This window comes from Takifugu flavidus, chromosome 9 (assembly GCF_003711565.1).
Source record: "Takifugu flavidus isolate HTHZ2018 chromosome 9, ASM371156v2, whole genome shotgun sequence".
NCBI classification, from domain to species: Eukaryota; Metazoa; Chordata; class Actinopteri; order Tetraodontiformes; family Tetraodontidae; genus Takifugu; species Takifugu flavidus.
In genome coordinates this window covers 151,343-178,790 of record NC_079528.1, presented here as the reverse complement: position 1 = coordinate 178,790, position 27,448 = coordinate 151,343, and the positions used below count along the sequence as shown (strand labels likewise).

Genomic DNA, 27,448 nt, shown 5'->3' with positions numbered 1-27,448 from the left:
TGTGTGTGTGTGTGTGTGTGGTGTGTGTGTGTGTGTGTGTGTTTCTGCATGCCTGACTGCGTGCACATGCACATGATTAGAGGCTCTTCACAGTAACAGCTGAGCTGAGGTAAACTCATCCATGACTTTTGGTCACGACACCAAAAGAAGTGAAGTTCTCACAGCTGAGGGTGAACTGGAAACAGGAAACAGTTTCACAAGTTCCATAAAAGTCAAACTTGTGGATTCTTTAGTTCTCAGTACTGTGAAACTGGTTTTAGCCAAATTTCACAGTCAACAAATAAAATGATTTAAGGTCAAACTTAAAGGAGGAGCTCAGGTGGTCATTGGGATGGGCTCCGGCACCCCAGGGACACCAGTTGGGAATAAACTTTCATTTTATTGTTTTTTAACGTTCATTTAATCAAAAAATATGGTCATAACAGGTTAAATGATAAATCGGACACGTTATTAAAGCTCTGGAAACTGTTGAATGTGCTTAAAGTTACCTTAAACATGATGTTTCTGGTGGTTTTAAATACAGAAGCCTGTTTGAATTCAATTTTCCTCCCACATGATTTATAAAAATATATTGTTATTTGTGGTGAGTATCAGCAATACGGCCCGCGCTGTTTAGATTCAGCGATCTTTGCAGAGCAGCACTTTTCCACAGAGTCTCTGACTGACAAATATTAGTTTTAATGAAATATATCAACACATTGTGCAAGATTTATTGTCAGCCCAGAGCCATTGTTTCCTCACGCAGCTCAATTTGCTCGTGGCCGAGACGTCAGCACCATTTTCACCGTGTATCTGCCATTCAGCGTAACGTCCTGGAGAGAACCTGTCTATAAAGAGACATTTCAAATCAAAACCTTTGAGAGACGGCAGCAAGACGTTGGGGTTTTTTATTTTGAAATAACAGGAAGAAAATGGCCTGTGAACGAGGATGATAATGATGTTCAATTTCATGAATGATAGCGTGTTTGTCCGAGCTGTGAAGAGAAAAATGACTGCAATAGTGGACATTTAGTCACATGTAAACACAGCCCCCAGCAGCAGCAGCTCACCCTGAATAACAACAACAACACATAACGGACCAGGTCCATTTCAAATCAAGCAGCCTGCCCTGCGGGAAATAAGCTTGTTTTGGCCTCCCTCGCTTTAAGCCGCATAAATACACGTTTCCATATTCACAGATTGGGAAACCTGTCTCGTCCTGCTCATTTACTGTTGATTCTTTCCCTGGAGAGCACATGCTTCTGGCCAAACGCTTCCATTATTTATGAATATAAATATAAATATAAATTCAAAGAACTTTTCCACGTTGTCTTTTTACGTGATCAAAGCGTCATCCCCCCTCTGGTCCGTGTTTATTTTATGTGGAACGCAGCTTTAGGAAGGATTCTGGGAAATTTCACTCACAGGGTTCATGCGTTCCCTTCAGCCCCCCCATTTGTTTTTGCGTGGATAAAACAAGCTTTCTCCTCTATCACTAATAGCTGCCTTAGCTATTAGAATTCCCAGCTGTGCACTGATCACCTCATAATCCAGGTCCAATCCCGCCTTCGTATGTAGACATAGAGAAGTGTCATCACGTCGTGCTGCTAGATGCGTCGTCATGCCTCTGTCAGGCATCACCTCCGATTCCTTAATCACACACGGAATGTAAACATATAAACCGGCTGCTCCTGCCCTCCTCCACCCCCGCTAGAGCCCATTCCTACCCATCAGCGGCACGCTTCGCAAGCATGAAGCGTCAGTTTCATATTCAGGCGGATGTAAAACCCATGATTGAAGTCCGGCTTGATAAGATCCGCTCTGCTGCGTTCTGTTCAGGGCCTGGAATCAGTGTGTTAAGCACCAAAGTTAGAGGAGTGCATCTTGGTTTCCATGGTAACCTGCAGCACTGTAGCCGCGTGGAACGACTGACACTCATTAATTTGTCTGCCATTCATTAAATAGTAATTTTGGCCATTTCAGGTCATTTCCAATTGTCAGGAAATGTAGAGAAGTCTTAATCTTTCTGATCCCTCAGCTAATGATGTGGCGGTGTGATGAACAGTTTCACTATGTGCACGTGTTTTCACGCTCTGTGGTCACCATTCAGCGCTAATAACAGGCAAGTAATCACTAGAATTAGCACTTAAATATTCTAACAAATGATCAGGCAGCAATGATTTATACCTTTCCTTCAATCTTTGAGAGTCTTCAACAAAATAAATCTACATATGTGATTTGTATATAACAATCACTTCATACGTAAAGAACGAGATGACTAAGACTATGTTCAGCTCTGGAATCAGCGGTTTTCTCTGTTCTCAACACAACTTTCGATATGAAGTGATGCAACATAAATAAACAAAGTGTCTCAAATGAGGGACATAAAGTTAGTTTGCTATTGGGACAATTTTCTCCAAGGTCTGTCCTTTTGATGTTTATGAATCCTGCCAAATACAAACATCACGGCTGCAGAAAACGATAATGATTCCTTATTTTCCTAATCGTAGCTGTGAGATTTATCACACAGATCATATTGCCACCAAAACAATGAAAATGTGAGTCTAATCCACCGTTTCGGCTGCACCTCTGAGGCCTTCCATCCAGAAATTCAACACCACCAGAGGGAATAGAAACCAAGGATAAGGATAAACTTTATTGATCCCACATCGGGGAAATTCACGACGCTCCACCAGGAAGTGTTGCACCTTCTCTTCTCTGCTGACATTCCTGCCTGCATGTCTGCTTCCTGGTGTTATTATGGTGGCTTTCAAGAACATCCACTGTCAGTACAGGTGAAGAGTCACCACCCAAGGGTGCTCACCTACTGTAATAGGAGAATAAAAGTCACATTTAAAAGTTAATGTCTGGACAAGGACTGAGAGGCTGAAGTTATGGGAATCTGTCACTCTCTCTACCCTTTTCTCTTTAAAATGATCACAATTCCTTGACTCCAGTCATCTGTGCATGGGGAGTAATTCTCCATGTAAATTTAGAGGGTTTTTTCCCCCATGAAAAAAACCCGATGTTTAAATAAGAGATGATTCCCATCTCACATTTATCAGTGTTTTGCAGGCTGATGACTCACTGACTTTACATGCTTCATTTAGCTGGCGGCGGGCGGCAACAGTTCCCAAACACGCTGTTCCAAACTTCACAGATGTAGATGGGTGGAAATCGGCAGGTTTCCGTCCTTATTAGGCCGTTTTTGGATCACAAATGAGCCCCAGGCCGAGCCTCTTTTTCTCCCGCTATGAAAGCACATTAATTATATTCAGTTATTACACAACAAGAACAAACATTTGCTCAACATGCAGTTAATAATTCATTATTGTAGCAGGCAGGGTTTTTTTTGCATGCAACCTTTTCAATGCACTTTTGCAGCGGGTGCAGTTTCAAAGCTCGGAGGCTCAGAGCCGCTTCAGCAGCTAACAGAGGTTTACTGCTGCGGTGCGGAGCACGAGCTGTTAATATCTGGTGATCAGCACAGTTAGAGACGAGTTTCATAAAAGATTATGAGAGGAAATCTCCCCGAGGCCTGTGTCGTATAAAATAATACCATAACAGCAGGCTGGGGACCGGAGGAAACTGGTTTGGACGGTCCCTCGGCTTACAGCAGAAAAATCCTCAAGTCAAGTACAGCATGGCAGCGGCATAAGGAGACAGGTGCCGCAACACGACCGAAAGGTTTGAGCCACAAAAAAGAACAATAAAAGTTTAGAGCAGCTCCGTCATCAGGCCTTATACTGTGACCTCAGCACTTCCTGTAACTATAGTAACTGAGAGGGACTCGTGAGGGTAGAGATAAATATAATCCTGGTTTAGATCTTTAAGAAGAAAGATCTAAATACATATTTGATGTTTAGAGATGTGTTTTGTTTGCTAAAGACTAGATACTGGTACTGCTCTGAATACTTTCTTTTGGGGATCAGAGTTTCTGCGTCACAGTGTGTTCTCAGATGCCAGGGTTGGTGTGACCACACAGTATCTGCCTCTCGGTACAGGCGACCCCGGCTTCCTCCGCCTCGGCCACATTTCCCGCCCGCCGCTCAAGTCGATACGGTCTGTTTGGAGAAGCAGAGGAGAGATTTGAAACACAGACAACCACCCAGCAGACGCACAAATGCGCTCTTATCCACAGAAATGTGTATGAGCTTTTTCTGTCTCAACTGCAGACTGGAACCAGTCCCCACCCGTGTCGCTGACCTTACGGATGACCTTTGCGAGGTGGGAGGAGGGAGTTGAGCAGCTTGACTTGAAGCAGCAGACAGTTGCTCAGGATGAGCTGTGGACCTGCCAGGAGAAGCAGAGCCACACTGAGGTCTGACAGCTCCACAGCCTCAACGGAAACGTGGCCAAAAAAGGTGCTACAGGAGGTTTTCCATCCACTGGAAATGGAATAGAGACACATGACCTCACAGCCACACCGGCACCAGTGTCGGGGTGGTCCTGAGGCTGGGCACAAAGTAGCAGGATGGATGCTAGAGTGTGACACAACGCTACCTGTCAAGGAGGGAAGCCATGACCGCAGCAAGGTCACTGTGGCACCATGTTTTTGCTCCTCTTCTTCCTGTCCCCATTTCCCATCACATGATCACACGTTTGTCCAGCTGAGAGTAAAAAATGAGACATCTTCCATTAAATAAGCTCAGAGTTTATTTAAAACATCAGTTTGTACCAATAGGACTGCAGTGTGACACACACACACACACACACACTTTTCGTCAACAAGGCTTTTTTCCGTCACACTACGATGAGGAAAATGTAATTTGACCATACTTTCGGTTGGAAACACACCCCTGTTCTTTGAAATTTATGAGATACACTCATGAATTAACCCCACCAGTGGGAGCAGAGTGGGGGGGCAGAGCGGGAATCGCCACCCTGCCCCCCCGGCAAAAGTGCGTTCAGACAATTCTAAGCTGCAAATTAGCACGAGTTAGGATGGTGCGTGGATTGGCTGCAGCTCCAGGATGCAGTGGGAGGGGTGGGGGGGGGGGGGGGGGGAGACGAGGATTTAAACTCTGGCTTTTGTCCAGTCCCAAAAAAAGCTGGGCCTGATGCCTTCACGGGCCTGTGACTGACGGTTGGCTCCCTGGCGTGATGGGCCTTTGTCTCTGCTGCCAGCCAGCGGCTACGCCCACAGAGTCAGGGTGAGGAGTGGGAGCAGATTCTGACAGATCATGAACAAAAACACGTATTCAAGTGATCAGCAGAGACTTTCAGACATGACAGTTTCTGCGTTCCACATCATGAGCGCCAACATTCTGCTGCAACGTCTCTGCGAATCGGCGACGATTCCGACTCCTGCAGCACTTCCACCTGAACCACCCCTAGCAGAGTGAGATCAAACATCACCTGGGTATCAACATCGGTGCTGCAGGCGTCCCTGATGTGGTGATATCATCTCATCTGAGGGCTCCTCTGACCCCTCAGATGAGGAACTAGAACGATCTTACACTTGCTAATCTCTTTTAAACACAGGGAGACGATAGCTTGAAGTGTTCTATGATGAGCTTGGTGACCGGCTCGGTGATCGCCCTGAGCAGCTTGGGTAGCGGGCTTCCTCCTCCTGAAGCTGCGTTACTACCCACTTGCCTGTCACGTGCTCGACATTTTCCTTCCCAGGGTGTGAATATCCTGTAAAATACTAACTTCTCTTTATGTTGCAGACATCGATTAAGTAACCTGCCATCTGCTCAGTCCCGTAGCGTCCGCGCCAAAGAGTTAGCGTGGTGTGGGTTCAGCGTGGAGCGGCGCCATGATTGTCACTTTTGCAGTAATGATCTTTAAATGAATCTTTGTCCTCACCCGCCCACACTGCTGCTCATCCTCTCCACGTCTCCATCTATACACCCATCTCTGCGCCTCACTTACCGCCACAATTCTCCCTCCTCGCCTCCGTTTGCATCATCAAAGCGTTGGTGACCCGAGGTCCCAATATTTGACCCCAGGAGCACTCCTTCTCCTGTTTTTTTACTTTCAAATGAAATTAGCATGAAAGCTTGGGCTGCTTGGTAATAAGTGGAGGGCACCTGGGTGACTGTTGAGTGTGTCTCAGACGATAATGACGTGTGTGTGCATGAGAACCATGAGAGAGGCTCTCTCATGAGAGGCACATGCCAAAGCACCTTCTGTCCCTCTCAATAAATAAGCTTTTATTATTCACAGAGATCACTTACGAGGACAGAAGGAGCCTGCATCCTAATAGAGTTAGATTTAATGGCTTTAACGAGACACAAAGGAGCAGGGGCGACGTCGCTGCACACCCTAGCGATAGCGATGTCACGGCCTCATCATATAATGGTCCAGTTCTGGTTAATTGTAGTGGGCGGATGAGAAGGAGAGCGATTAAAGGCTGGGAAGCAATTGGACCTGAAGAGCAGCATATGCCTCATTAGGATGAGGAGCGGGGGAAGGGGGGGTAATATAGAGATCAGTGACCTTCCAGCATTAGCAGAGGTCAGCTATGGTCTCCTGCATGGATTTAAACACGTGGTCTCTAAATGTGATTACATTATTTAAAAAAAAACAAAAACATTTCTATAATTTTAATTCATCTTCATAACTTTGAAGGATTTGCAGCGATCAAGTCAACCTTTACTCAAGGTGACACGACGCCGAGGTCAAAGGTCCAGGTTATTCGAACGTTGTCGCCCCACTCTGGAGGATTTTTGCAGTTGCTATCGACACTGAGCAGAAGAGGAATCAGGTGTGTGTCTCCAGAAACACACACCTGACATAAAACGAACATGTGAGTCTCAGCTCACCCGAATATCGTCTCATTTCGGACTCTAAAAACTGGCTCTCTGTCTCCAGAAGGTGACCTTTACCCTGTTGCCCACGTTCCTACAGCTACTCACACTCAGGCTGACGTCAGTGGAGGCGGGTGAGCTCAGGACCGGCACGGTCACCAGTATCCCCACCGGCAGCGCCGCCACGGGGTCGGACAGCACCAGGCCGTCCTTGGAAATGTCCCCCGCCACTTTTCCTGGCTTCACATGCGGCCCACGTGCACAGATGCAAAAACACACGTACGCGGGCACATCCAGACGACGAGTTCTGGCGTGACAGGGTCGCCGAGAGCAACGCTAAACCAGAATCCAAAAGGTCACCAGGTGAGACCTTGCGCTAGATTACACACAGATACTGGGATCAGTTCTGACGCAGGTTCCGTCCCTGCCCAAAACATCCTTCTGTGGGGTTTGTCTGTGTCTCAGGATAGGATAAATAAGCAGATCAAACTCCTGGGTCTTTTCATAACTGCGCTCTGGATGAATCACACAGCCTGTCGAGAGGGAACCGAGCAGGACTCCTGGGCCGCTGGAGCCTCGCTGCCCTCTGTCTTCTCATTAATAAGCATGTGTTCCAGCGGAGTTGAACATATGACTTGTTCCTCATCGCCTTCTCTCCTCCGTTAATCTCTCTGCTTCCCTGTTGGAGCGTCTGTCCGACTGGTGATTGCGATGTGAGGTCAGAGGTCAGGCTGAGGTGAGCCTCGCTGTCCTCCCTCAGCAGGGCTGGGGGACCTTCAGTTGGAAATGAGGACACGACGCTTTCAATGCAGAGAAACAGTCAAATCCCTCCATTGTGTGTTTTTATATTATAAACTTTTGGACTTGATTTCTGGTTGGTGTGTGAATCCCCGTCAGGTGTGCGCACGTGTTGGGCTCAGGATGTGATTACAACCATGTCTGGCTTCAGCTCTTTCGAATCTCTTTTTAGAAGAAATAACCTCATCCTTGAACTCCCTGAATCCTTCCTCTTCAGGGCTCAGCAGATGGTGCGACACATGCAGCGGCACTGTTATAATGCTAATTTAGGTACCCATTTGCAGTATTTTCTTTGTTTTGTCTTTTTTTAGAAACAGTAAAAAAAATACGAAAGAAGACAATTAAGTTAACAAAAACAGCTTACAGGAGTTTTAATTGGCAAATGGTCGTTTTGTCAAACCCAATAAAGCAACATCAGCATCCATTTCCTGCAGCTGCGAGTCATCTTTGACTGGGACTGTGAGAGGAGCGACGCCCTTCAAAGGAGCCTTTTTGGTCCTTTTCACATCAACGGTTTTGTGGGATTGTTGGGGACTCCAGCGGAGGAGGGAGCGTTGGAGCGTTAGTGTGTTTCTAAAACGCAGAAGGGGCGGAAGTGACTTTAGTGCTTACAGCGCTGCAAATAACGGTAATTACAGGCCCTGCATCACTTTCAGCCTGGATCCTACTGTGATGTGACACACAGAGACCTTCACAGAGAGAGACATACACACACATACACACACACAAAGAATGAGAGAGTTGTATGTCTGTGCTCACTCATCTGTCACTACAACCATGTGAACATTAACTAGAATTCTACCTTTTCACTTAAACTTTACATTAGTTGGGGGTCGGGGGTTGTTTCTTGTTTATAACCTGTAAGGGAACGCTGACATAATTGTATTTTTTTTTAAATATACGAGGGTGAGCTTCGTATATTTAAGCTGAAATTCAGGATCACAACTAATCACAATAACTATGATAAACATATACAGTGGTGTCTATTTAAGATAACTAATTGTCATATTTGTGATTTTTTTAAAATAAATTTTCAAGAATAAACGATTTGATGATACCAAGTACACCTGTTATCAAAATAGGAGAACTCTGACCTCTAGTGGACAATATGGGGAAACAACGCAGAACTCTGGCGCCCTCCAGCTCAGACCGTCTGCGAACTAAATAAATATTTCCAGCATGTCATCAATCAACATAGCATTTCAAACATGCAATAACGGTGCAATTTGCCTGATTTGTGCCGACTGTTCAGGGGCTTCAGAGTCTAAGCCAGGACTCCCTGATTGAGTATGTTATGATTGGAAGTCCGCTATTACAGATGCTCGTGCTGCACGTACGCTCAGGAACACATCTCGCCCTGTCTGAGAGCACTGGCACGATTCTGGATACAAGACTGAAGAGAATCACATATTTTGACTAGTCCAGCTGGATTTCTGTCAGATTAGAGACCAAGTTAGGGTTAAAGGAAAGATGAAGAGTAACAGGTGAAAGGCATGTGGAGGATCAAAGACGAAGACTCTAAACACACAGCAGAGGCAACACAGGAGTCTTAGCAACCGTCTGGGCCAGCCAGGACCATGAACCCAAACAAACGTCTACGGAGACCTGAAAATGTCTCTCCACAGATTTAAAGATGTAGTAAAAGGGTGTACCAAAAGCTTGAAACTGTATATTTGACTTTAACAGATGAAACAAACAGTGAATGCAACAACAGAAGCCCTCAACATCTTCCTGGAGAACACATCACCCGATACACACCGACTTAAATTGGTCAGTGTTCCCAATCTTCCAAATATGCAGCTAAAATGCTCTCCAGATGTGGATCATAAGCCCAGCAGAGGTCAGGTCATCACCCTGCTCTCACCCCCCCAGCAGTGGGCGGCTGGGCTCCTCTCAGGCAGTTTTCCTGACCGTCTGGTATAAACTGCTCTAAAGAGGAGGAATAACATGCAGCTTCTGTTTTTTAAACCCCCGACAGAAGTTCAAATGGAGCCCATCTCGCTTTATTCGTGCTTTCCCTGTCGTTTGCCAGATGTTCCACATCAGACGGATTAAGATACTTTTCTCACCATGAATGTGCAGTAATGGAGATCTGGAGATGCAGCAGTGCTGAATGACAAATCACTTTATTGCCAGTATGACCTCAGTTTGACAGCTTTGACAGAACAATGACAACATCAACACCTTCTGTGTGTGTGTGTGTGTGTGTGTGTGTGTGTGTGTGTGTAGCATTGTTTCGCTACATATGTGGGGTCCTACTCTCCAGGTTGAGATAGGCAGGCTGAAGGTTATAAGGGTTTGGTTTAAGGTGCAGAGACTTAAAAAAAAAAAAAAGGGGGGGGGGGGGGATGCCAGTCACAGACACGTGCACAAACCTGTGTGTGTATTCATGTTACAGCTGCTTCACAATTTTTTTTTGTCTTTTTTAAAAGTGTGTATGCATGTTTCTTTGCTCATCTCCTTCTGGGTCTTATGTTTATGACTTTTGTTCCTCTGTGGAGGAGGTGGAGCAGTCAGAGCCATCAGAACACTCCTGAGGGGAACAAAAAAACAATCCAATCACACGTGTCATTTAAGGTATTTTATCAAATAGACTGCAGTGATTATTTTTCCTGCGCTGCTCACCTTCACCTGGTCCAGATCTGGTCTGCCTGGAAGGGATTTTTGTGTGGAAAAGGCCTGTAAGTTTAAGTACAAAATCACCAAATCTGATAAACATTTACATGCTTATCAGTCAACACCAACATGGGACAGACTGCTTCTCACCTTCTTCGTCTGCTGCACCCCATCTATGGACTTTGACCTGTTCTTCACATGCTTCTGTGGGGAAGTGTTGGTAGGACCCTGGACAGAAATGGGAGGATTGAATGAAACATTTTGTATGGCTGTAATATATTATATTATTATCATAATCACCTCAGTGGTCTTCTGGTCCATGTCTCACTCTTTAGGGGTTTTCAGGCTGTTGTGCAGCTATTGACGCAGGACAGAAACAAGATTAGAAATAGAAATATTTTTTGACTAAGAGCAGCAGGGTCAGCATAACGCCCCTGTTTAAACCCGTTTAATGTTTAAAGAACCCAAGTATTAAAATCGCACAATGTGTAGTAACAAAGTTCGCCCTCTAGGTGGCGCCAGTGTCGACACTGCTGCTGCACACTGCATCTAACATTAGTGTTCTGGAGGAGTGATCTAATCTTTGCAACTGTGAAAATGTAAATCGTAGACGTACACCGCACAGCTGGACACAAGCAGGAAAAAAAATAGAGTTCCAGACAACTTAAAGGCCACAATGAACGCCAGCCAGTGCTCACAGCTGGATTCACAGCTGGCATCCGGAGCCCTGCTGGGTCTGTGTGGAGAACCTTTGGGCCTAGTTGAATATGCAGGTTCTTATTGTATTTACTCCATAAGTGTTTCAGTGGTGCCTGAAGCAGTTTGTTTGCAATACTGCAGGGCCAGTCGGCTGTGTCACCATCTTAAAACAGGCTTTTTCTAGGGAAGAAATATTACAAGATTGGCTTTAATAGTAAAACTTGGAACAAAAGTGCCTTAAGTTATAAAGGAATTCATAAAAAATGAACTTATACCATCTCAGTATAATGACAGGGTGGGTGAGACGTGCAGATTTTTTTGGAGTGATGACAAAAGACCTTTATCCTACTGCAATTTCATTACTGTCTTTTAATAATTTAAAAGAATGTGTCTGTGAGCAGCAAAATTCCACCTCTTCAGGCTGTAATCATGGCAGGTCCAAGTGTAAGGGAAGGCTTGAACAAGTTCCACATTTTCAGGACATTTCTGTTGAATCAAGGCCGATAAACCCAGAAAAACCTGCTGACTGGGCGGCTTTAATGTGATTCCACACCAGCCATCTGACTGGAATGCAGAAATTGAGATTTAGGTTAGTAATTATTTCAACGTTCTCATTGCATTTAAACATTTTTCTGTAGTATTTCGTAAAACCAATGGAGGTTATGTAAAACCACCCCTTGGTATAAAGCTCAACAGCAACAGTGCCAACCTCCCACAGACCGGCTACAAAACAGTAGGAGGCTTTATGATCAAAGCCCTTGATTTTGGATTTCGGAAGATCAACTGTCGGAGTACCTCCGGATTCCGGAACACCGCCAAAATTTAACCACCTCTCTCTTGACTCGGTATCCTGAAAATTGATTTAAAATGTCATTTAAAGCAAGTTATTTTGCCAACAGACAGAAACAAATGCTGGCAGTCACATGACCTCCCTCGGTGGCGGTAATAAAGGCCGTCTAATTGAGGCTGTAAATCAGACGAGCCGCAACTGCACATGATGATCAACTGCCTGGGATCGGCTCCATCTCACCCAGTGACTAACTGGTGGGCTGCACCCACCACAGCACAAGATGGCTTTATAACACCGGGGGGGGGGGGGGTCCTGCACCCACTTTTTAACAAACTGCATGAGAAGCACTAGAGGGTGATCTCAGAGTTGATGGAGGGGCAGGCAGCGGATCCTGAGTGCTCTGCATGGTGAACCCGCTGAGGGAAATGACCCAGATGAGATGATGACCCAGTCCCTCGGCCCCATCTCCGCTCTGGCCTCACTGTCTGAGCACCTCTGCTAAAACCACGACCCGTCCTTTGTATGCAGAGTAAAGAACGCGGCGCTGCAGAAAGTGGGTGCGCGTTTTCTTTGCGGCGCTGGTAGGAAAAAGCCCCGCGGCTTTGGGAAAGACGCTTTCCAGCGTTTCGCCCGCATGAGTGAGCAGCTAAACAACAGCCAAGGTGACAGAACCAAACAGAGCACGTCTTTGTGAGACCCAAAAAAAAGACATGTAGAATTGTGCAAACTGCTTATGTAAAGATGTACATCAGCACACACACACACACACACACACACACACACACACACACACACACACACCAGAAAGCATCTTAAAAGCTTTTTCCAGAAATCTTCTGCAAGGATGAACAAATGGAATAGTGTGCCTTGCAGTCTTTTCTCTTCAAGTCTCATTTGAAAGAATGACGAGGGTTCGCTTTTACTGCGCCTCAAATCTGCAGTGAAACGCTGACTCAACCAAAAGCATCAAGTCAAAAAATCCCCAAAGCACTTACATTAGACGCACGTCTAATTTAAAATTTGAATATGAAAGCGACTCCTCAGCAAAGCAGCACCAGATGATAGGCTGTGTTTCGCACGTTTGATCAGGACCCTCAGGGCGATTATATGCAGGTGGTTCCGACTCGGGGTCAGCTAATTTTGTGAAATGAAATGCTGAGATTTCCACTGTGACATCTGTGCAGCTGAACATGCTAATCACGCTCATCATGCGTGTAATTAGAAAGCAGGGGAGGTTATGGAAGCATCACCTGTGTGAGAGCAGCCAGGTGGAGAAAAGGACATCGTGTCGTGTAAGGGAGCTCCAGCCAGTGCGACACACACATACACACACACCTCAGCACCCCTCCCCACACACCAGCACGACCACAGCGGGAGGCATTTAGCCAGTCATTGATCTCCTAAATCGCAGGTTGGCCATGTGCATCTCGCTTAATAACCGAATCTCTTCCAATTCCAGCAGTTTGTCCTTCAGACTGAGCAGAAATCGTTCACTGCTTAATCGCGTCGGTGCCGCTCTGATGAATGGCTTTGATTTAACACCGCTCAGTCACTCCACTCCACAGGAGTGACTGAAAGGCACACACACACACACACACACACACACACACAGCACCATTAAAGGGACCAAGATGAGGAAATAAGGACTAGACGGCAGAGAATAGCACAAGTCTAACAGAAAAAGTATGAAGACAATTTCAGAGGATAAATGCAGTGAGGGTGAGACGATCGATGGTGGGAGAAAGCAGATGATTGAATATAAAACAACAGAAAGGAATCTGGAGACGGTTCAGACACTCACCTAGTGGTCTTCCTTCTCAGCTGTGACGTGCAGAGGAGTGGATGGCATTCCTCGTCTCACTGCTGCTGCAACGTCAGAGAGAGCACACCCCTTTCTGCCCATTCAAAGCTCTGCCACACACACACACACACACACACACACACACAACACACACACACACACACACACACACACACACACACACACACACACACACACCACACACACACACACACACACACACACACACACACACACACACACGTCATTAGCTCCTTTACGTCAGTCACATCTATAGTTGTGATGAAATGGGGCATGATGGGAAAATGAGACGCTTCACTCAGTGCTCTGAAACACGGTGCCAACGTTCACGCCGTTCAGGCTGCACCAACTATTAAATATCTACGCTGCAACAGTTGTCTCGAGATCGTCAACTGGAAAACTCCTTCCAGCAACGAGTCTGTGGATGGACGACACAGCCGATTGGTTAAAGAGGCTTCACGAACAGCCAATAGCAGCAACGCAACAATCCTTCACTGTAAAGGTGCCCAAGTCGGCCATCAAAAAAAAATAATAAAACAACCACCAAAAGGATGAGCTCACTATCAGGATCTTCTAAGTAATCAGACCAACTTGCACTCCCACGCAGGCAGATGCAGATCGGTTTTCCCCTGCGTGAGTCATGCAGCCAGCACGCTCAGGCAGTGGGGCACAGCTGCATTTAAAACCAGCTCACACAGCCTTTGACACAAGATTTAATCAGAGACATTCATCACCGAGCGGCAAAAGCTGCGCAGTCGCAGCTTTTCTCAGACAGCACAGGACAGCGAGCCACTGTTAATTATTTTAATTCGTCAAACACTCCCTGAAGGTTATTTTCATCTTCCCACTACTCAATAATAACACATTGTCATCTCAGCTGTGAGGTGACAAACAGGACTGGAACGCAGCTTTTTAATGTGCCGTCACAGCAAACACGCTTTGGACCACTGCAAGAACACACACAAGAGATTAAAATATTCAAACATCTTAGTAAAATCACTAGCTTTAAGCAGAAAGCAGTGTTTTGTGCAACGCACTTCAAACAGATGCTGGACAGTCCTGCAAACAATCCATTTTCTCTTAGAGTTCCCAGGAACACAATGAGTGTACAGCCTAATCTTTGGTGAAATAGCATTTTAAACATATTTTAAAAGCAACGCACAGTTGTGGGAAACATTATTAAGATGAGTAGTGTGCTAAAAGGACAACATATTCGCCTCAATGTTTTCATGTAAACAAACAATTAAAGTGCTTTCAAATTCCCAAGTTAAAAAAGTCCTCTGATGAGACAGCTAACTTGACTGGCTGAAGTCTTTGATCACGTCTGTCCAACCTCACGTGGACCCTTTTTAAACTGATGTTTCCTTCAAGTCTTTAGGTTTCGCCTGAGCAGAGTCTGGGGTCTCCACGGCCGACGTCTCGTCTTTGACTTCTTTCGACTCTCCATTGTTGGAGCTGGCCTCCTCTGGATTTATGTCCTCTTTTCTCTGATCTGAGGGCAGCTGCAGGAACAGCGGGACCTCCAGGTGCTCTTTGGTTAAAAGACCTCGCTGGTCATCTACCCTGCAGCACTGAGCCCGTGTCAACATGTCCAGGAACCCTGTGAGAACCAAACATCCTTCCTGAAGCATTTTGTTATGATGTCTGTGATGTAGAATATACGCCCTGATATTAAAGCTACTTTGACCTTGAAACAAATCTTTAGGCAATGATCTATTTTGTACTTGTGTAGAACTTCTGGAAACCAAATATTGTCCCAGGTCTCACCCGAGTTTTATTTATTTTTGTTTTTACTGTAAACAGGACGTCCTGCTGAGAAGCCTTACCATCCATCTCGCGGTTCCGATTAGGTCTGATCTGAGGCTTCTTGGGTGTCCTAGTATCAAGACCACCTTCACTTCCTGGAGTTGTCTAGGACCAAATAGATTTGAAAGTTACTGCACATTTTACATGGATTACAGGCTAAATTAGCAAAAATCATCTGATGCTTCGGTAATATTCAAGGTTTTTAATTAACGGGGGGGGGGGGTGTCTTTCAACCTTTCAGACATGTAAAGATGCTCGATCACATTTGAAGATGGGGCATTTGGGGTATGATCAGTGTAGCGGATAACTTCACCAGTGGGTGTATTAATTAGTCCCCCTAAAATTTGACTTTTTTTTTTTATGCACACACGTACTCCAAAACTCTAAAGAATTTTAGACATGGCCTCACCTGTGTGGCTGCAGCTGTGCTACCAGCTCTGGAATTGTCTTTTCCTGGAAATGGGATGAAAATACAGTCAGATACAATGTTACCTAGGTTGCACAGTGTGAATATAGACATTTGCTTTTAAAACAGCAAAGTAATTACACATTTGATAAGGATAAAGCCAATAAAAGGTTTCATAAGCTGCCAAATGTTGCCTGTAGTTTTTAACCAGTGACATCAGCCAACTAATAACAAGTCAAACTGGTCAGTTGTCATCCTCCAAATGGTGACAAGTGAAACCAAGGTGAGAAACGGACAGAGAAAAATGATTCTTCTTCTTCCTAGAACAGGTCGAGTTCTCTCACCTTTAACTTTGTCAAGTCGCAGCGTCTTATTGGTCAGTTTGAACACAGTGCTCGTCATTTTCACAGGATCATTACTTCCAACCTTTAACAGAACAGGAAAAGATCAGTTCAACCAACATACCGCTTCAGGTTAGCAATGCTTTCTGTCAAACTAATGAAATGGTACAACTTTAAATGATACTTTATATAAACGTGTACCATGATGCCAAACAAAGCAATGGCTGCTTAAAAAAATAACATCACCTTCACATATACAGACTCACAATGTTGACTGAGGCATCTTGAGGTTTAAGATTGTGTTTCTGTAGCACAGCGGAGATGGCCTCCTGCACAGTCTTACTGGATTTTGCCACGATTCCTAGAGTCTTACCAGTAAAGGCGATTTCCAGCCTGAAACAATGTATTTAAATTTGGAATTATTACAAGTGATTAACCTCATTGAAACATCTACATGTAGGTCACTTGTGAAAAAAGAGCTGACCCTCCATATTTTGGCAGGAAATGAAAAATAAATGACATATTCTGACATGTTTAATGTTGCGTATGGTCACAAAGGACAAGCTGTATTGAGGATGTGGGCGTGGGTGTCTGCTGGGGTGACAAAGACCAAAAAGAAAAAGGAAGGAAGTGTCGACTGACTCACACAAACTTCACTCTGAGCTCTAAAGTGACCTGCTGGTCTCTGAGGACACAACAGTCCTGGTCCAGTGATAAGGGCTGCTGGAACAATATTGAGAAAGGAACTAGAAATTGCCGTAATAGTCATCAAAACTCTGTCTAATGGCAGCACCCACCTTGTCCTTGCCATGAAGGTAAATGACAACATCTTTCAGAGGGAAGCCTCTCTTCTCACACAGGCTGGATAACATGTCTTTAATAAGCTGCCCATCACGAGTGGGAGCCAAGGAAGCGCTGCCATCTGGCAGGTAGACACAACAGTAACCACTTTCCATCCCAAGCCGATTCATACCTCCATTATCCTGCTCCGGAGAACGAGGGCCGGATTTTCCATTCTGGATTAGAAGAAAAAGGAAGTGGGAAAAATCCCTTGCTGAGGTTTGTTAGAATAAAGACCATGTTTCGTTTTTCCTACGATCATTAACATCCTGTTCATTGTCATTACCACCAAAACATTCAAACTCTGAGGTCACAACTGCACCTACCTCCAGTTGCCAGTAGAGGGGCCCAAGCTCTACACTGCTGCCAGACTTGGTGGGCATTTGTGCATCTTTTCGGGAGGTGAATCCATAGCTGTTAGCATCTATTGTGACTTGTGGGAAAACCCAAACAGCAAATGAGATTAAAGGCATAACTTCACAATAGAATGGATAATTAGACACTACCTCCAAAAGATCCTCTTTTCTGGTGACATTTCTCAGTTTTAGCAGGTGTCAGATTGTTGGACTCCGACTGCTTGTTCTATTTGACATTAAAACACACCAAGAACATCATGACAAAAATCCCCCACAACCTGAGACACAATGAAACTGTTATTGGGATGCTAAAATCAACTGCATCAGCTTTCTTTAGATGCACCAGTCGGGGAATCTATTAGACAATATTCAACGTCACATGCGGAAGCGAACATGTGGATATCAAACTCTATATATACACGCTCGCACCCACACATCAGATATTCTGGGGCTGGGCTGTGGTTTGTAATCTCATATAGTGTAGGAAAAACAAAAAGATAGCACTTTGACATTAAGCATAACTCTAGTTTGGTTTTGTGTGCAGTTCTGATGTCTCGGTGCAATTACTCCAAGGATGGCAACACATTTCTAGTCCTAACCAAGTTTAAAAAGCCTGCAGGCCACTAATTTAGACATCTGACAGCACAGACAGCTGGACTGCAACACCACGTCGGCGGACTGTAGCTAATGATTCCCGTGGTGAGTTAACAGACGTTTCTTATAGAAATGTACGCGTTCAAATGTGGTTTCAGAAGAAAAGGAAATCTGAAGGCTGATCAGTGGGTTCTGCAGCAAAAATAAAATGAGTGAGCTACAGGCTGAGAACAGAATAGAATCGCCCACATTCAGGAAGCCTGGATATGGAAGTGTAAATATGTTCAAATGAGGACACGTGTTGCCAGCCTGTCCTGCTTCCATTTGCTAAATGGCCATTAAACCGCTTTGTTTTACTCTGTACAACTTCTCTCTACCTTTTTGTTACCCAGTGATTGGCTCATGGCAGCCACATCATCCGAAGACGCCATGTGGCCTGGCTGGGGTAGAAGCTTGCCTTCTACGCTTGCCAAGGTGCAGCTCTGGTAGAGAGGAGAGCGCACAAATCGCCTGTAGCTGTCCATCTTCATCAGTTTAAATATCTGACATGAAGCAGAGAACAGTGACACACCTTGAGTTGAGAGGTCAAACATGCATCAGTGCATTACTGGGCACACAGACCTGCGCTTGAGCTTTGTTAAACATGTCAGAGGTCGGCGCCTCCAGGTCTGTCTCCTCTGTCTTGGCTGTGTCATCAATGTTGACAGGGTAGGGGGCATCCTCAGACAGGTAAACATTGTAGATGGAGCGAGCTTCTTCTTTCAGCTGAAAATCAAAACAGGTTCGGTTGCAACTTTGCAATCATTTGGAACTTGTTTGTCTCCAGATTAGGCATGTTTTCTTTTATAATGAATTTTAATACATTTGAACTGAAACAAGAAGTTCCAGGATCATCTACAGACTTCTGTAATGATGGGCCACCTCACCTCATCCACAGAGGCTGCAGGGATCTTCTTGAACTTCTCACAAGCCTGCCAGAATAAAATGTTCTCTGCGCTCACCTCAGACTTCAAGAAGGCCTGCAGAGAAACAAACGGTGAGAACACACACCTCAGGAAATAAAAATCAACAACTCCAAGGTGGAACATATTGCTCACTGTAAAATGGTGGACACCGCAGGGATCCTCCAGCAGCTTCTCAAATGAAACGGCCCAGCTCAAGACTCTTTTGGCCGAGTCCATGTCTCCGCCTGGAGTGCCTGGAAGACTCAAGTTACTGCTTCTGCCAGCAGGCCTCGTAGACATGTTCAACTCTACACAACCAGTACAGAAGAGCACCAGTGAGATATTTACAGTTTGTACTCTGAAACACACGCCATTTAGGAGAAATGATGGTCGTTTAGATTTACCTCCATCTGACACTGCCTGGCTCTGTAAACACAGAGAGAGAGAGAGAGAAGAGAGGAGAGAGAGAGAGAGGAGAGAGAGGAGAGAGGAGGAGAGAGAGAGAGAGAGAGATGATCAATGAGGCAAATTATCCTTAATGCATGATTTGCTATGTATTTGCTATGTAATGCTATGTATATGTATTGTTCAGGATATGTAGTAATCCATCAATATATCAGGTCATGTATGCAGTCGTGCCAAACAGACTAATAAAGCTACACAAACACCTGGTATTTTAAATGAAGAGAATATATGCAGGATGTGAAATGTGGTTTTTTTTGTGAAAATACAATGTGATCAGAGGCTGTTCTCACAGGAAGTGGTTGTGATGTTCATTCAGCTTTAAGAGCTTGTAACAAAAAAAAGACCTCTAAAAGTTCAACCACTTTTTAAGAAATGACTTTATTTTGTGCATTCATCAGATGACCACGAATACACTGACCAAAATCTACCAAGATTTTTTTAGAGAACAAGTGGCTCCATTTCGACTGAAACCGAGAAAAACTGTTAACTCTGGAACAATAAACCTGCACAAGCAACTGTTTACTAGCCCAATTTTTACCACATTTAACAGTGTTGACACTGTGGTAAATGACAAGTCAACAGACATTGGCGTGGCATTCCTATACTGATGAGTTACTTCCTGTTTCATCAAAAGTAACAAAAAATGTGAGTATGATGGTGTTACTTAGAAACACTCGCAAGTGACTTCACATGAATAGTCACGCAAAGTTTGTTTTATAACAACTGAAAAACTGCACTGTTAATCACACGGTAAAACAAATAAATGAGTACTGAATGTTACTTTATAACTACATTTGTTATACACTTTTACATGTAAGGACAAGTATAATCATCCCACCCTTATCTATAGTCAAGTTAGCATCCAACATCCCATAGCTTTATATTCATGAAGCTTTTGGTGTCTTGAACATTTTACTGTTACATTTGTTTAGTACAAGTTAAAGTGAAACGGTCCATGCCGTCCTGTTACTGAGACACAACCGTTTGGCAACTGTCCCATACGTGGTTCGTCAGGCTGGGTCGCCCCTGCAGACGTAAAGTTCTTCTCTTTTACTTTTTTCCCCTCAAACCTCTGCCGCAAAGGCAGCATGTCAGAACCTGCAAATATACGATCAGAAGAGGCCAAAGGACACAGCCCAACGCAAAATAGGCTGCTCCACCGTCTTCTTCAGACAACTTCATTTTGTTCCATATCTACAAAAGCCTGAAGCAGCACCAAGAAAACGTTAAAAACACGTCAACATTCAGAAATCCCTCTTTCAACATGCATTCACACCTTTTGATGTGCCAAGCAAAATCCAGAAATATAAGAGCTTCACGCCAAAGCTAACTGAGCCCACACATGACAGACTGTATAGACCTGCTTCTGATTCTGACTCAAGGAGGTTTCACCACCACCAGATCGACTACAACTGCCAAGAAGTTGGTGATGGTTTCAGAAGGATCTAGTTCTCCAAACCACTTCTGTTTACCACACAAACTAGTTTAAAATAAATTAATTAAAAGCTGAACAATAAACTGGAACTCACCATGTGCCCAACAGGAATCCCCAAAGATTTGCTGTTCTTTGCCATGCTGACCCACACACCGGGTTACAAGCTGAACTCTTTAACACGCTGCACGGTTCGGTGACACAGAAAAGGGCTCCACCCAAACATAATGCACACACTTCACACACAAACAGAAAAATTCATCACTTGGTTCTTCTTGTCACTTCCTGCCTGGAAGGGAAGTCTTGCCATAGCAACAAACCACAAAAGAGGAAGCACGGTTGCCAAGTTGAAACTTTTCTGTCACTATCTTAAGAAATACTGCAATGTGGGAACAACACAAATGCAGTTAATGTGTGGATGACTTACTTTGTTTTGTGCACAATTCACTGCTATTATCTTCATGCCATTTTATAATTGCCAAGCAACAAGCCAACAACTCTTTATCTCCGTGTGTATGTTTGTGCGGCAGGTTACCTCATGTACTGCGTGTATGAGTTAATTAAATGTTTCCACAGCTTTTATGGACAGCAGCTCTGCTTCAGTGGGATGTTACTCGTTGATTTTGCAGGAAAACCTTTTTCGTACCTTATTGAAGTCAACAGACGTCTTGTGCCATTTTTCATAATTCCTGAATTGTTTTGTAGCTGCCACTTTTGCCAGGTGAGAGACCCTGCGACATATCACCCTGAAAGAGAGCATCTTTGCAGAAACGACAGGCGTGAATCAGCAGCACAACCAGCTTTGGGTGGACCTCCTAAGGCCGCACACGCAGGTGGAGGAGGCCATTTTAATTAACTCTAATTGCTCCGTCAATTATCTCTCGCCTCAGGAATTGTTATCATTACCTTGGCTCCTAAAAACTGATTTGTAAAGCGAGTGTGAAGGGAATTGCATACTAAAATACCACTGTGTGTTTCTAAAACGCTATAAATTAAAACACTGTGCTTGGTTTGACGTTGCGTCGAGCTAGCACATAGCAACATAATGCTAATTACCTCTTCCTGTGTGTTCAACACAAATTGATAAAGAGATTGATCCGCTTGGCAAAACTGATTAGAAGTTTTCTTAATTAAATACAAATCACCATATCCAACGATCGATTAATTGATCGATGCATACTAGATACAAACTTTGAATTTAATGAGCTTCCTTCCATCCTTAACAGTAATGCAGGAAAAGCTGATTCAGGAAAAGACACTTTTCTTCCCTATTTTTGTTCCTCTTCTTCCGTTAATTTAATAACAAGAAGTTGTTCAGATGACCGTCATGGCATTTTCCACTAGAATTTCCCCCTTGTTTTAGCTTTTCTCTGGCCCTGTTTTTATATTATGATTCACATTTAGAACTACTGTGGACGCATTATGACTCTCGCTTCCTGTGGGTCAAAATATGACCAACAGTGCCCCCTATGGGGCACCGCGCGAATTACTCACTTCAGTCAAAATAAAGATTATTATACAGTATAATACATCATGAAATAAAGTATAATCATTTGAATTTTTAACAAAACCTTTTACAGTGTTTACAGATTGAAATGGTACATAAGATATAACTAGCCCGCTCATTGTCTGATCTTAACTGATAAAACATTCTCTTAATTCATTACATCCGTTTTTCCTGTAGATGATTGTCTGCTCCAAGAGCTCAGCACAGTGCACACGTGTATGGCCAGAGTCTTTTTGAGTTTGTTCGCTTCAAGATACCCCAAAAAAGGAAACTGTATGATGAGGAAGTAAGCAGAAAAAAAATGTGTGTGTGCGTGCGTGTGTGTGTGTGCGTGCGTGTCGAGGGGGAGGCAGAGAAGCATGATAAAATACAATGCAATTTAAAAAATAAACTGAATTCAACAAAGATGTAACCATGAAAATGATCATTGTAAAGAGTCTGTAAATCCGAGCTGGTGTCTTTATTTTGTCACTTGTGTTGGTGAATGCAGCTGCCTCATCTGCTGCTAATAAACATACAGTAGCACTCGTGATCTTGTAATAACCCAGTAGTCATAACCCTGCTCATGAGATCTTCAGGTTTGTGCCCATACTTTGAAATCCAACGTTTGGGTGGGAAAAGGATGCAGAGAATTTAAGAGGTCAAAAAAGAGAAATAGTCCTCTTGTTCTCAGACCGGGTCAGTCTACCTGCTGCGTGGCGTTGACGAGCCACGTCCACATGGTGTCACTGTTAACAGTAAGTAGAAGCCAGGGCTGGTAAATTTAAGTGATGTTTAATTTGTTGTTTTGGGTTTGTTTGGACATTTCTCGCGTATATACATTAATTCCCAATGATGTCACATACTGTCATACTCTCGTTGTCTTTAATGTTATTGGTTCTGTGCCCGGATGTAGACAAAGCTTTGGTGCTCCCGCTGATGTTTCTCTACTGGGTTCTTGGTCCCAATGATGTGAGGCTGTTGAAAAGAAACCAAGGTAGGAGTTTGAAGCCTTGATGTCGCGTGAGACGTACTACAGATCTGTTTTGGTCAATGTACAAATACTCTACATTATAAACATCCTTTCTACAGCATTCTAGAAAGTGCCCATATAATTTTGATGCAAAGTTGCATAAAAAGACCAGCAGTACTCTTAGCTTTGCATACAGATCAAGCCTTTCTGTCTGGTTTTAATCTTCAAAAGTTAAAATGGCAAGTAGTGCTTTTACAGAGGGTCTGTTTTCCACAGACTACATCTATGCTGTGAGCAGTTGCCAGGCAACACACACACAAAAATCTGGCACAAACACTAGGAAATAAATACTCCTCCTCCAAGCTACATATTTAGCATATGCATGTGGAGGAGGAGGACTTTTCTAATTTAGTTTAGCTGGATTCCTCTCAACATCATTTACTGTCTGTGGAGCTTTTTGATCTATTTAATTAAATATGCACAATGTTTCCACTGATTACACATCAGTGTCATAACTGGAGAATGACACTGCAGGAACTTCCATCAGAAATAGTTACTTCTTAACATAATATCCATAATGCCTTGCAGTTTATAAGGTCAATTTAAAGTACATTATATAAATACATTTGAATATGTTCAAGCTATTTGACACCCTGAAGGCATAAGGTAGCATAAGGGCTCTCTCTCTCTCTCCTCTCTCTCTCTCTCTCTCTCTCCTCTCTCTCTCTCTCTCTCTCTCTCTCTCTCTCTCTCTCTCTCTCTCTCTGTGTCTCTTTGTCTCTCTCTGACAATCATAAATAAGACCCGATCTGTCACATGCAACAATTACCGTGACATTAATGGAGTCGTAATTGCATCTGTTACATACAGGAAATAAAATGTCTTTACAAGCTTGTGCATCTAAGTGCACGAGATCAGGTGAGTTCTTGCTGTGATGGTTAATCACAGCATTCAGGTGACCCACACCGTCTGAGTGAAATGCCTCATTGATTAAAGAAAACATGCTAGAGATGTTTTAATCCTGACACGGGACAGCCATGCTCAAACTAATCCCGCTGCTCTGCTCACAGCAACACGCTACAGTCAAGCCTGATGTTGAGTGAAATAGTAGATACATGTGGGGTATTAATGTTATCTAAGAGTAGGATGGATGGGGGATTTAGGATGATTTAAATTCCATGCTTCAGCCACATGATAAAATCCATGAAGTGTATCTTGACCTCTATATATCCAGTGCCATAAGATTTCTTTTTTAGACGTTTCAGTGTGTGAGGAAGGGCGGTCTATTCGGTTTCCTCCTCGAGCAGGTGGCTAAGGGATAATCCACGTAAAGCCACTGCAAAGTGGAGAGGGAGGAATGGACGGAGGAGGAGGAGGTGGAGGGCGGTGACGGATGGAGTGGCCTTTGCATGGATGACGAGGGCTAATTCTGGCCTCCTAATCCCGAGCCCCCCCCTCCCCCCTTCCTGCTGGCTAACCCCTGCGCTACTGTAAAAAGGCAACTGACGCCCAGGTAGATGTTACGATCACATACACACTTAACCCCAGCGAGCTCAGCTCTGTCGGAAAGACCAAAACACAGAAGACAAGAGGGCTTTTTCTGGATATCTGACCTGGGTGTATTGGACCTCGAGGACATCCAGGCGAGCGTCAGCGGAGAATGTAGCTACGGCCCTTGGGCCAAGCCACAGGAAACACTGCCACCATGGGGGAAGCTCAAAAGGTAGGTGACCTGATCTTCAAGACTCATGAAATCAGCTGCACCTGCTCCTTGTTTTCAACAAAATGTTCAGACTGTATGATGTTTTACAACTAAACGAAGCCTTTAAATGAATCACTGTCATCATGATTTAAATCATCCAGGTAGTAAAGCTCCTGTAAAAAAAACCATTAAAAAACATTTTAATAAAGAAATGACATGTTGTGGCAGAAAAATCTGGATATACAAGAGAGTGTTGCCGGTCTTCCAGGAACTGTATGACGTGACCTCTCATCACCCCCTCCCCTCCCCCCACGCAGGGCTTACTCTCTGTCATTGAGAAACTGAAGGGAACCACAGAGAAGGAGGTCCGGATCGTGCTTCTGGGGCTGGACAACGCTGGCAAGACCACCCTGCTGAAGAGCCTCGCCTCCGAGGACGTGAACACCATCACACCGACGCAGGTGATGGGGTTCACCTTCAACATGTTCTGTGGCATCGTGGGCAGCTTTGAACTCGTTTGAACTACCTCCAGACACCATTATCTGATTCCTTCTGAAACAACTGGCGTGCATTTGGAAATGATATTGTTCAGTTTACCTGGGGCTGAAACCCAGGTCTGTCAGATCTGGGAGGATTGTATTTAATCTCATGAGACCAGCTGGACCAGCACACACTCCCACATAAAGTAGCTGGACTCAGATACCTTCTGCTCTCCTAACACATTTTTTAAAATGGGGCAAGAGTTTGGCACACAGCAGCAACAATTTAAAAAATGAAGGTGAGGTTAAATAACCCTGATCTTTCTGATCCTCACATTTTCTGAGGGGTTCCAGACCTTGTGGCGAGAGCCCCCCCCCACCCCCGTCAGCCTTGTTTTCACCAGATTATCTCACGTCTGATATAATACTGACGTGTTTCTGTCAGAAAAAGAGCAGAGCAGGCTTGAAACGGCTGATTAACGCAATGCATTCCACCGTAACGGTAGTCTCGGAGACACGCACACACACACACACACACCACTGCGCTAAATCACGCATGACACATAAACACACTGTGCTTGATCCTTCCAGTCTTATCCTCAGATTTGCTCCTCAAGTGACCCTCGGGATAAAGATCTTATACAACCTCGCTGGCTGAAAAAGAAAGAAGTTCTGTAACGAAAAACGTCTCCGGATTAAAACTGAGGCTCTGACCGGCCACGATGCACGCCATCTCATATATAAGATGTTTACAAGAGCCATCCAGCGATTCTTTCTGCACATATGCTCGGACAGAAACAGTTTTTGCTCCTCATGTCACGCCAGCACTGTGCACAGCACTGACACCCACTTTGTGCTCAACCTCAGGGCTTCAACATAAAGAGCGTTGCCTCTCACGGCATGAAGCTCAACGTTTGGGACATCGGGGGCCAGCGGAAGATCAGGCCATTCTGGAAAAAATACCTGGAAAATACTGACCTTTTGGTGAGTGACCTGAGGAATCAAAGCTCTCATTTCCCCAGGCAAAGTGCAATGTCGGGTCTACTGTCAATCACATGTGGGCCATACGTTTAGTTGTGTTATGGCATGTTGTTTCTAATGAATATGTAATACTGGCACACATTTATTATTCACATTTGTCATTTTAGATCTATGTCATTGACAGTGCAGATAAGAAGAGGTTTGAGGAGACGGGACTGGTGAGCCTGATGCACATGTCTGGATACGGGTTTGCTCTACAAAGAGCACGAAAAGCCACTTTATGTCATGAGATCTAAACCCCTGCAATGTTTGTTGGCGTGCAGGAGCTGTCGGAGCTGATTGATGAGGAGAATCTGAAGGGCGTGCCAGTGCTCATCTTTGCCAACAAACAGGATCTGGCTACAGCATCACCGGCCAGCGAGATCGCCGAGGGACTCAACCTGCACACCTACCGGGATCGTCAGTGGCAGATTCAGGCCTGCTCGGCTGTGTCTGGGGAAGGCGTTCAGGTTAGATCTCCTCAACTAAAATGAGCTGAAATCAGTGCCAAGCTATTACTTTGTTATTTATATTTACTTCTCTGGTTTAAGTCAGGCTAATTTAGTTCCACCTCTCATTGTCTTTCAAAGGATGGCATGAACTGGATCTGCAACAACATTGCTAACAAGAAGAAGTAAATCTGCAGCGACAGACCAGAGTGGAGCAGGAAACGGCCACAAGGGCCTCGCCGCATCGCAAACTGGAGCAACGATTTTGTTTTTGTGTAATTTTTATGAATATTTTTTAAGTTGTAGCATGAATGAAATTGAATAAGGGTATATGGAAAATCCCTTTTAACACCACAAATGTATGTTTTTGCTCCACTTTCCCTCACATCTGTGTCTGGTAAAAGCTGTGTGTAGTCACTTGTTCACAGTGGGGTTTGGTAAGGCCGTAGACACCAGTTCAGTGTGAGTATTAGGGATGTATTCTGAGATTTTTGACAATAAAATAACTAGACATTTGTGCCCTGCTCTCTTTTGGTATGAGTTATTTTACACACATGCAGGCAGGAGCATTTTAGGGGTGAACTCAGAGCTTTAAAGCGGCGTGTGTGTGTGGGTGACAGTTGTAAACAGTAGCAAGTCGATGAGTGGCAAGAGGAACAATAACCAGTCCAACCACTCCTACCCGTTGTCAACCTG

At 44.4% G+C, this 27,448-nt stretch overlaps 2 protein-coding genes and 1 long non-coding RNA gene across 8 annotated transcripts; 1 reads left to right on the top strand and 2 right to left on the bottom strand.

Annotated features, from left to right (window-relative positions):
• Positions 1-9,639: 9,639 nt before the first annotated feature.
• Positions 9,640-13,602, bottom strand: LOC130530977 (uncharacterized). The gene is made up of 5 exons (XR_008951979.1): positions 13,439-13,602; positions 10,449-10,505; positions 10,299-10,376; positions 10,158-10,211; positions 9,640-10,065 (listed from the first exon to the last, which is right to left on the bottom strand). It is a non-coding gene; the product is annotated as an uncharacterized LOC130530977 (long non-coding RNA).
• Positions 13,603-14,251: 649 nt separating this feature from the next.
• rgs14b (regulator of G protein signaling 14b) lies at positions 14,252-21,789 on the bottom strand. Of its 6 annotated transcripts, none has more exons than XM_057042597.1 (15): positions 21,290-21,789; positions 19,151-19,172; positions 18,900-19,054; positions 18,729-18,821; positions 18,424-18,567; positions 18,180-18,344; positions 17,359-17,434; positions 17,179-17,276; positions 16,810-17,028; positions 16,659-16,735; positions 16,279-16,405; positions 16,016-16,097; positions 15,675-15,718; positions 15,286-15,370; positions 14,252-15,059 (listed from the first exon to the last, which is right to left on the bottom strand). In XM_057042597.1, exons 1-15 carry the CDS (start codon positions 21,401-21,403, stop codon positions 14,809-14,811), a joined length of 1,752 nt encoding a protein of 583 aa, XP_056898577.1. In that variant the 5' UTR covers positions 21,404-21,789; the 3' UTR covers positions 14,252-14,808. The 6 variants fall into 6 exon arrangements, with proteins under 6 accessions (XP_056898577.1, XP_056898575.1, XP_056898576.1 ...); XM_057042595.1 differs by having other exon boundaries at positions 17,179-17,285; positions 21,290-21,784; XM_057042596.1 differs by having other exon boundaries at positions 16,659-16,732; positions 17,179-17,285; positions 21,290-21,779.
• Positions 21,790-24,394: 2,605 nt separating this feature from the next.
• On the top strand, positions 24,395-27,277 carry arl3l1 (ADP ribosylation factor like GTPase 3, like 1). The gene is made up of 6 exons (XM_057042604.1): positions 24,395-24,825; positions 25,122-25,265; positions 26,151-26,267; positions 26,432-26,482; positions 26,588-26,773; positions 26,894-27,277. The coding sequence occupies exons 1-6, from the start codon at positions 24,808-24,810 to the stop codon at positions 26,939-26,941; spliced, it is 564 nt and encodes a 187-aa protein (XP_056898584.1). The 5' UTR covers positions 24,395-24,807; the 3' UTR covers positions 26,942-27,277.
• The last annotated feature ends 171 nt before the right edge of the window (positions 27,278-27,448 follow it).

Coding starts and splice junctions, on each gene's coding strand:
- rgs14b (XM_057042595.1), bottom strand. CDS start 21,403: ATGCTCTCTTTCAGGGTGATATGTCGCAGGGTCTCTCACCTGGCAAAA. Junction 17,286..17,358: donor GAAAAGAGGATCTTTTGGAG/GTAGTGTCTAAT, acceptor TTTTCCCACAAG/TCACAATAGATGCTAACAGC. Junction 15,060..15,285: donor TCGGAACCGCGAGATGGATG/GTAAGGCTTCTC, acceptor TGGTTCTCACAG/GGTTCCTGGACATGTTGACA.
- arl3l1 (XM_057042604.1), top strand. Junction 26,483..26,587: donor GGTTTGAGGAGACGGGACTG/GTGAGCCTGATG, acceptor GTTGGCGTGCAG/GAGCTGTCGGAGCTGATTGA. Junction 26,774..26,893: donor TGTCTGGGGAAGGCGTTCAG/GTTAGATCTCCT, acceptor TGTCTTTCAAAG/GATGGCATGAACTGGATCTG.